This window comes from Orycteropus afer, unplaced genomic scaffold (assembly GCF_000298275.1).
Source record: "Orycteropus afer afer isolate SDZICR_OR568_19922 unplaced genomic scaffold, OryAfe1.0 scaffold00346, whole genome shotgun sequence".
In the NCBI taxonomy this organism is placed as follows: domain Eukaryota; kingdom Metazoa; phylum Chordata; class Mammalia; order Tubulidentata; family Orycteropodidae; genus Orycteropus; species Orycteropus afer.
The window spans coordinates 1,737,756-1,747,992 of NW_006921933.1; the positions used below are offsets into that span (position 1 = coordinate 1,737,756).

Here is a 10,237-nt window from a genome sequence, read left to right on the forward strand (position 1 = left end):
GATGATGGGCTCAAGTATAGCAGGGACTGTGGGGCTGGCGCAGGATCAGGCAGTGTTTCGTTCTGCTGTGCATGGGGTCGCTATGAGTCGGAAACGACTCGACGGCACTTAACAACAACAAGAAGCATCGAAGAGAATAAAATGCCTAGGAATAAATCTCAACAGGGATGTGAAAGACTTATACAATAAGTATAAAATACTGATGGAAGATGTTAAGAAAATACTCAAATAGAAAGATGGTCCATGTTCATGGATTGGAAGATTTATGTTAAGATGTGAAAGGTATTCAATTTTGCTGAAGATAATTCAAAAATGGTTGCAGCAATATATTGACAGGGAACTGTCAGAAATTCAAGGGGATTCAGAAGAGGGCATAGAACAAGGGATTATCACTGCTGATGATGATACATGGATCCTGGTTGAAAGTAGAGAATACCAGAAAGATGTTTACCTGTGTTTTATTGACTAAGTCAGTGCATTCAACTATGTAGATCATAACAAATTGAGAGTAACATTAACAAGACTGGGGATTTCAAAACACTTAACGGTGCTCATGAGGAATCTGTACGCAGTCCAAAAGGCAGTCATTTATTTGAACAGAACAAGGGGAAATGGCATGGTTTAAAATCAGGAAAGGTGTTTGTCAGGATTGTATCCTTTCACCACACTTACTCATTCTGTATGAAGAGCAAATAATCTGAGAAGCTGGACTATATGAACGTGGCATCAGAACTGGAGAAAGACTCATTAACAACCTGTGATATGCAGATGACACAACCCTGCATGCTGAAAGTAAAGATCTGAAGCACTAACTGATGAAGATCCAAAACTACAGCCTTCAGTATGGATTACACTTCAACATAATAAAAATCTTCACAACTGGACTAATTAGCAACATCACGTTAAGTGGAGAGAAGACTAAAGTTGTTAAGGATTTCATTTTATGTGGATCCACACTCAAAGCTCATGAAGCAGCAGTCAATAAATCAGACAAGATATTGCACTGGGAACCATGCTCCAAAAGACCTTTTAAGGTGTTAAAGATCAAAGATGTCACTTTGAAGACTACAGTGCACCTGACCCAAGCCATGGTATTTTCCATTGTCTCATCATATGCATGTGAAAGCTGGAAAATAAATAAGGAAGAAAAACTGATGCATCTGAACTGTGGTGTTGGCAAAAAATACTGAAAATACCATGGACTGCCAGAAGAACGAACAAATCTGTCCTGGAGGAAGTATAGTCAGAATGTTCCTTCAAAGTGAGAATGGCCAGACTTTATCTCACTTACTTTGGTCATGCTGTCCTGACATGACCAAAGTTCATGGAGAAGGATATCATACTTGGTAAAATAGAGGATCAGTGAAAAAGGGAATACCCTGAATGAGACAGACTGACACAGTGACTGCAATGATGGGATCATGTACAGCAAAGACTGCGAGAATGGCACAGGACAGGGCAGTTTTGCTTTGTTGGAGGCTCTGGATGGCTAAGATGCTGCTGCAAGAGAAAAACACAGGAGGAGGCTCACACTTCCTGATTTTAAAACATACTATATAGCTATAGTAATCAAAACGTCCTCGCACTGGTACCAGAAATAAACCCACACATCTATGGTCTGATTTTTGACAAGTGTTAAGGCCTTTAGAAAGAAAAAGAAGAGTCTCTTCAATAAATAAATAGTGGGGAAAAAATTGGATTTCCATTTGCAGAAAAAAAATAGGATCCATGCTTCACACCATATACAAAAACAATTTCAAAATGAATTAAGGACCTAAACGTGCAAACAAAAATAATAAAATTCCTAGAAAAACAAGGGCAATGCTGTCAAGCCTAGCTTCTAATACTGAATTATCTAATATAATAACAAAATAACAAATAGCAAAAAACAAATCCATGGGATCTCAGAAAAATTAAATATTTTATTCATCAAAAGACTTTACCAAAAACAGTGAAAAGACAAGCTACTGAAGCTTCTGAAGAGGATACCTTCAGAAACTGTATCATGGGATTTGGTTTCTTGGTTTGGAAATTCAGGGTCATGGTTTCACGGAACATCCCAGTTAATCAGCCTAAAACCATGTTCAATGTTGTTCTACCTCCTAGTTTGTTGCATAGTGCCTGGGTCTTAAAAGCTTGCAAGGCACAATTTTTCACCTGGAGCAACAGAGCAAGGAAAGTCAGGAGTAGGAGGATGTAGAATACGTGGCTAACTGCCTTCACAGGCCTCCTCCTCCTTTGCCATGAGACCCGAAGAACTGGATGGCAGCTGGCTACTGTTACTGAACATTTTGATCAAAGACTCCATAAACAGAATTCTGGTCAAAAGGGTAAAATGTAGAACAGAATTTCAAATTCTCATGGGCTCTAGACTTTCTGGAGCCATGGAGGGTGGATGAACTCCTGAAACTACTGCCTTGAGATAATCTTTAAATCTTATACCAAAAATATCCCCCTGAAGTCTTCTTAAAACTGAATAGCTTACGTAAAAAAAGTCTGCCTTCAGCATTATACTCTTTTAAGAACTATCTACACCAGATCAAGAAGGAGCTCTGGTGGTGCAGTGCCTAAGGCATGGACTGCTAACCAGAAGGTTGGTGGTTCAAACCCACCAGCCACTCTGGGGAAGGAAGACTGGGTAATCTACTTCCATAAAGATTTACCACCTCAGAAACCCAAAGGGGTTTGCTATGAGTTGGAATAAACTCTATGGCAGTGAGTTTTGTTTTTTTTTTTAAATACCAGATCAAACTGACAACAGCAATGTAAAAAATTAGATATGAACCTTATAGGGCAGTAAGTTTGTATTAATGAAGGAGGAATACCTCAGAAAAAAGAGGGTTAGAATACTTGCACAACTCTAATAATGTAATTAACATCACTAAATGGTACATGTAGAAACTTTTTAATTGGTCAATGTATTGCTGTGTATATTCTCAGTAACAAAAAAATAAAACTTAGGAGAAAAACTTTAAAGGCATTACACCTTAAGATTTTTATTTTGATGTGCACAAAATAACCAAATGGTTGACTATTCCTAGTAGTTCTGAGTCAAAGCAAGAGTATGCCAGAAATTATGTGGGTAAAATTAACTATTTAGACTGTTCAATTTTCCTGCGAATCCCCCAAATGTCTATAATCCTAGATATTGGAGTATCCTAAGTCTCCAGAAAAAGCCAAACATTAATCTAAATAATCACAAACCTGTTTTGAGCTGACATGACCTTTTTCTATACTGTCAACAAGCAAACTTATCTCTCAAATAAGGTTAACCTAGTATGATTTAAGCCTCGAGTTGCAATATTGAGAGATTCTCTGGGAAAAATATTGAATGATGCAGGAAACATCAAGAGAAGATGGCAGGAATACACAGAATCACTGTACCAAAAAGAACTGATCGATCGTCATCCATTTCTGGAAGTGGCATATGATCTAGAACCAATGGTAATGAAGGAAGAAGTCAAAGCTGCAATGAAAGAACTGGCGAAGAACAAGGGTCTGGGAATTGATGGCATACTGATTGAGGTATTTCAACAAACAGATGCCCCATTGGAGGCACTCAACTCAGTTATGCCAGGAGATTTGGAAGACAGCTACCTGGCCAACTGACTGGAAGAGATTCATATTTGTGCCCATTCCAAAGAAAGGTGATCCCACAGAAATGTAGAAATTATAGAACAATATCATTAATATCACATGCAAGTAAGATCTTACTGAAGATAATTCAGAAACGTTTGCAGCAGTATATTGATAGAGAACTTCCAGAGGTTCAAGCCAGATTCAGAAGAGGACGTGGAACAAGGGATATCATAGCTGTTGTCAGATGGATCTTGGCTCAAGGCAGGGAATACCAGAAAGATGTTGACTTGTGTTTTACTGACTATGCAAAGGCATTTGATTGTGTGGATCATGACAAATTATGGATAACATTGAGAAGAATGGGAATTCCCGAACACTTGATTGTACTCATGAGGAATCTGTACCTTGACCAGGAGGCTGTCGTTCGAATAGAACAAGGGGACACTACATGGTTTAAAATCAAGAAGGGAGTGTGTCAGGGTTGTATCATTTCACCATACTTATTCAATCTATATGCTGAGCAAATAATCCAAGAAGCTGGACTATATGAAGAAAACAGTGGTATCAGGATTGGAGGAAGAATCATTAACAACCTGAGATATGCAGACGATACAACTTTGCTTGCTGAAAGCGAGGATGACTTAAGGCACCTACTGATGAAGGTTGAAGAATACAGTCTGAAGTATGGATTACGTCTCAATAGAAAGAAAACAAAAATCCTCACAACTGGACCAATGAGCAGCATCACAAAAAATGGAGAGAAGATTGAGGTTGTCAAAGAATTCACATTGCTTGGTCCTACAATCAATGACAACGGAAGCAGCAGTCAGTCAGGACATTAGACAATGTGTAGCATTGGGAAAGTCAACTACGAAGGAACTGTATCAAGTGCTGAGGAGCAAGAATATCTCCTTGAGGACTAAGGTGCACCTGACACAAGTCATGATATTTCCAATTGCCTCGAATGCATGTGAGAGCTGGACAATGAATAAGGAAGAATGAAGAAGAGTTGATGCTTTTGAGTTGTGGTGCTGGCGAAAAATGCTGAAAGTACCATGGACTGCTAAAAGAACGAACAGATCTGTCCTGGAGGAAGTGCAGCCAGAATGCTCCTTGGAAGCAAGAATGGCCAGACTTTGTCTCACCTATTTTGGTCATGTTGTCAGAAGGGACCATTCCCTGGAGAAGGATGTCATGCTTGGTAGGGTGGAGGGTCGACGAAAGAGGGGGAGGCCTTCAACGAGATGGATTGATACGGTGGCTGCAATGATGGGCTCAAGTATAGCAGGGATTGTGGGGCTGGCGTGGGATCGGGCAGTGTTTCGTTCTGCTGTGCATGGGGTCGCTATGAGTCGGAAACGACTCAACGGCACTTAACAACAACAACAAGTATGATTAGGTTAGATTAGACAAGAGTAACGGTATGAGATAAATATAACTTGGTCTTTGGGATAAAATGACAAGGTTTCAATGTTGAACCCACCTAAAATTCATAAAGTATGGAACTCACAGCAACACTGAAACCTAAGATTCTCATGTATCTCTCTAAACCTCAATTTGCTCATCTGCTAAATAGTGATGAACATCTACCTTCCAGGATTGTTGAAAGGCTTAAATGAAATAATATATATAAAGCAGACAATGCCTGGCTTTACCCGAGTGCTAATTTTAATAAAAGTGGGTGTACTATGCACATTAAACTACTTGAAATATTTATTAAAAATACTGATATTAAAATACTATACAGTGGTGTCCTTTCAATAAGGTGATTAAAAACCCAAGTTTTCAACTCCTAAAATCAACAAATTTTCTCTCACTGAAGAAAAAAACAACTCTACCCACTAAAGCTCAGTCTTTAATAAAAAGCTTCCTATTTCAGTTGCTACAATAGTCTTCAAAGTGTCTCCATGAAACATTCAAACAGATTTGTGATATATGTTTCTGAAGAAATGGAGTAATTGTATATTCAGTATGATTGAGTGTATAAACATGTATGACAGGCATATAAACATGTAAAGCAAGCCAGAAGAAAACACAACATAATGATTATCTCTACACATCACAAGATGCATCACACTTAATTTCAATGCTTTCCTGATTTTGACATATATTCTATACAGCCAGGGATTATTACTTTTATAATCAAAAGAAAAATGCTTTACCCAAATCACAACCAACCAATGGGGGGGGCGGGGCGGGCGGATAACAGGCCTACCAGGTGAATGATTTCTTATAGCACTGGCACACCAAATAAAAAAGTTATTTTTCAAAAAAAGAAAAAATGTAAATTAAAGGTTCAGACTCACTCATTATTATTAAATTGATTAACAGAAATTATGTGGGTAAAATTCATAAAGATAGACTCACTGACAGTACCAAAATGCACATTTAAAATTACACAGAGATAGTATTTTTTCACCTATGGGACTTTTAAAATTCTAAAAGTTCAGAAATAACTTTAATGGTTTCCTGCACATGTTCTCATACATGCTCACAGGAGGGTAAGCTGAATTGCTCTTTGGGAAGGCCAGTTACACATGCGCCACAATTACAAATGATTCTCTAACTCACTTCTGGCCATTTATCCTACAGACAAACTACTTCCACATCCCAAACAACAATTACAAACATCCCAGATGTCAATCAGAAGGGATCTAGTAAACAGCGTACATCCATCCATCTTTGAAAAATATCTTAGATACACTACGAACAAGATATTAGGTTCTATATGTTTTTGTTGTTGTTATGTGCTGTCGAGTCGGACCCGACTCATAGCGACCCCTCCTTGGGTTTCCGAGGCAGTATCACTACAGAAGTAGATTGCCCAACCTTCCTTCCGAGGAGTGGCTGGTGGGTTTGAACCTCCAGCCTTCTGGTTAGCAGTCAAGTGCCTTAGGCACTATGCTACCAGAGCTCCTAGGTTCTATGTGTAGAGGTATATAACTAGATGAGTATAGGTCATGGGTGAGATTTTACTACATGGTTTCTGTGCTGCTAGTATTTGAAATAGGTAATATTTCACATGATTAAAAAATTACAAATAAAAACAAATCTTTAAACAAAGCAACAAACAATAAAAACCGCTTTGATGATTTAGATCTCTCAAGTGAAACACCAACCTTCACCTCCAAATCTACAAATTTGACTGTTCCATAATCCAAGCAGATGGGAAAGCAACAGTCTGCCATATTTAAGGTTAACAAATCAGGAAAACAGTAATACTATTTCCCCCCCAAACTCAGGAAAGACAGTTATACCTTGCAGGAGACTCCCAGACTGGAAGTCACTAAAATGTACTCAACATCACCTTGAAGCTATTCTTGAAAGTGTTCTACAAGACAACTAGAATGACCACCAACAGCAACCGGTAAACATTAATAAAATTGGTACAGTAGTATACATTAACTCACCTGTGTTGTTTTACCAGACCCAGTCTCACCAACCAGGACAAAGGATTGATGTCTAACCAGAATATCTGTAAACCTATCCTTGTATTCCCAAACAGGCAGCTGGAGTCGTTTTTTTAGGATATCATAGTATCGAGGAGTATGGGGTAAATTGGTGAATGGATTAATGCACTGTGGAAGTGACGTGTGTCCTGCATGCCCAGTGTGTGCTGAATGAGCAGAATGTGTTGAATGTGTTGAATGTGCAGAGTGGGTTGAGTGAGCTGAATGGGAAGCTTTGAGAGGTGGTAATCCAGCACTGATCAGCATGGCATTTGTTGAAGCTCGCAATTCCTTCTCTTTCTCCTTCTCCCGCTCCCGTTCTCTATCTCCTCTATCACGTTCTCGGTCTCGATCTTTAGACCGATCTTCACGATCCCGGTCCCGATCTCGATCCTTCCTAAAAATAAAAATTCAGGATTCATTTTCTGAATTTTATGCAAAATGCTTATGGCAGCATGATAATCACAAATAACAATTTAACAGTCCAAAAAGCAAACTGACAGAAAACTCAAAATACTATCAGAAATAACAAAAAGAACTTATAATCATGGATCCCTCTATGTCTTGCCCATAAACATCTTTCTCTTCTTTGATACGATGTTTCAAACTCTTTCAAGGGGCACTCCCTTTCCACAATCTGTAACCATCAGGAAAGAAACACAAGAACTATCTTCTGCAAGTGACACTGAGTTATACTTAGAAGTTAGAGACTGACAGTGAGGTGGGGAAAGAGTGGACCCAAATCTGGGAAAGGAAGACGACATCACAGTCTATCTCAGTTCTCTTTCAAATTATGTAAGGAGGTATTTTTGCGCTGAAAATCACGTTCCAAATTTAGCAGGAATATTGCCAGGTACGCAGAAACTATAGACAACTTCACCTTACATCAGTTATAGTCAATAGTGCTAGTTTTTGCACATTACTTTCTTTTAGAATTCATTTCTAATAAATTATATTATTACTTTGCCATAGGAAAATGTTTTATGCTGTAATGCTACATGAAAAACAGCACATATGTTAAAGTATGTTAATATTACATAGCTGAGCTCTGTACTATAAGCTGAGCTGTATCTCAACCAAGTTGTTGTGTGCTGTGGAGTCAGACCACTATAGAATAAAAAAATGAGCTATAGGATTACAGGTCAGTTCTTTCAATTTCAACACAAAGTAACTCTATATGACAGTGCAGAACTGCCTTATATGATTCCTCAGGCTGAAACTTTACAGGAGCAGATCACCAGGTCTTTTCTCTTGTGGAGTGGCTGGTAGGTTTTGAACTGCCAACCTTTCTATGTTAGCCAAGTGCTTAACCACTGTACCAGTAGGACTCCTTATATTAAACTTCCAAACAAAAAAAACAAACTCACTGCCATCGAGTCAATTCCTTGGTGGGTTTGAACCATCAACCTTCTCATTAGCAGTCAAATGCATTAGGCACTGTACCACCAGAGCTCTACTTATATTAAACTTAGCAGTGGTCAATTCTGGTATCTACTTCCAGTTACTAGTTCTAAAAATAGACATGGACCCTAATACAGTAATTTAAAAATAATTTGTTTACTCATTCTACTAATCTAGCTTCCTTCAGATCCAATTCTACAGTAGACAAACTTGCCACGAGATGTCCAGACCCATACTTGACATAGTGAGGCAGCATGACAGCTATGACAACAGCCATCACCTCATAATTGTTCCTTACTCATAAAACACAAAATTACACATTTTCTATGCCCTAGGTATGGAAGGGAGGGAAAGGGCACGTATTTTCTGTTAGCACATTAGCTGGGCAACAATAACTTCCCTAGGGGGAGTACAACTGCAATGTTAAGCCCAGTATGCATTAAGATGGTCCCTCGATCACAGAAATAGCAAATTATATCTAGTTAAGTCCTTGCTAAACATAATTGTATCCATAGGAATTTCCTTAAATGGAGGAAAAAAGCCTTATTTTATATTCTACCTTTTCCTGTCCCAGAGTTTACCTTTCACAGAATCACAGCACATACAAACCAGAATTGAAGGAATCACTCAAACCACAAGGCATAAAGAGAAAGGAAACCCAAGGACAACCTGTTAAACATGAAATCTCACAATTCAAAACTTAAAGAGTCCTGGTTTATCTTTGAAATATGCCATCACCCATCCTCTTTGCGCCTCTCATTCTGCCTCTGATTAAGATAATCATTAATTAAATAAGGCTTTATATTGCCCTCCAGTGCCAATCAGGAATAGTTTAAAATTGGGTTCACAGAAATGTACCTAACAAAGGTAGAAGCACTGTAGCCACCCATGGTTCAAAGAGAAAAGATCTTAAAGATCATGGAACACAGAGCTAGAGAGAACCCTTAAAGAACATATGATGCAAGTAAAGATGAAGGCCAAAATAATGTCACAGGCTTTTCACACAGTTTGAGGGGAGGGAGGGGAATTCATGTCATGTTCCCAATACTCAGTCCAAGGAGGAGGGGAGGGGGAACAAAAATCAAAGTTTAATGAACTTCTTTTATACTTTTAGCATAGTACCATGCATTTAAGATATGGACCTAACCTTTCAAGAGTTTACAAAATTGTGTTGGGGGTGGTGATTTGTGTATGGAAGACAAAGTTAACCAAGCACTTGCTTTGTTACAGTAATACCTGTATTAACAAAGATGTTTCCAGTTCCTCAGAACTTCCTTAGTGAAATTTGCTACAGTGTAGTGAGCACAAAATGCACTGTGAAGATACAAAGATTAGCTGTTGACCAGGAAATAGATGTAGGAGCAGTGTCATGAGAGTAAAAAGTACACTGGGCTGGCAGACAATATTTCTACGTATGTATTTGCTGTCCTATAAGAATGTCCATATATGTAACAGAGCTAACGAGGCAAAGTGATAATAACTTCTCAGCCACAGCCAATGCCCTGAAGGAGTGTCACTGGGCCCATAGGCTGCGGACCATGGTTGTGGGGGTATCAAGCTCAACTGGCATAACACACTACGCAGCAGATCACCAGGTCTTTTCTCTTGTGGAGTGGCTGGTAGGTTTTGAACTGCCAACACTACACAAAAACACTGTTCTATATCCTACTTTGGTAAGTGGCGCCTGGGGTCTTAAAAGTTTGCAAGTTGCATTGAGGATGAGAAAGACATAGAGAGTTACATGGGCAGTACAGACAACAAATATGAACCCCTTTGCATATACAGTACTGAGTTGTCAGTGAAAGCAA

General features: G+C 38.8%; 1 protein-coding gene across 1 annotated transcript in view; it reads right to left on the bottom strand.

Annotated features, from left to right (window-relative positions):
* DHX15 (DEAH-box helicase 15) overlaps positions 1–10,237 on the bottom strand; it is a 69,855-nt gene that overhangs the window by 53,340 nt on the left and 6,278 nt on the right. The window contains exon 2 of the mRNA XM_007952560.2: positions 6,990–7,425. Coding sequence (XP_007950751.1) covers positions 6,990–7,425 — 436 coding nt within the window. The remainder of the gene's footprint in view (positions 1–6,989; positions 7,426–10,237) is intronic.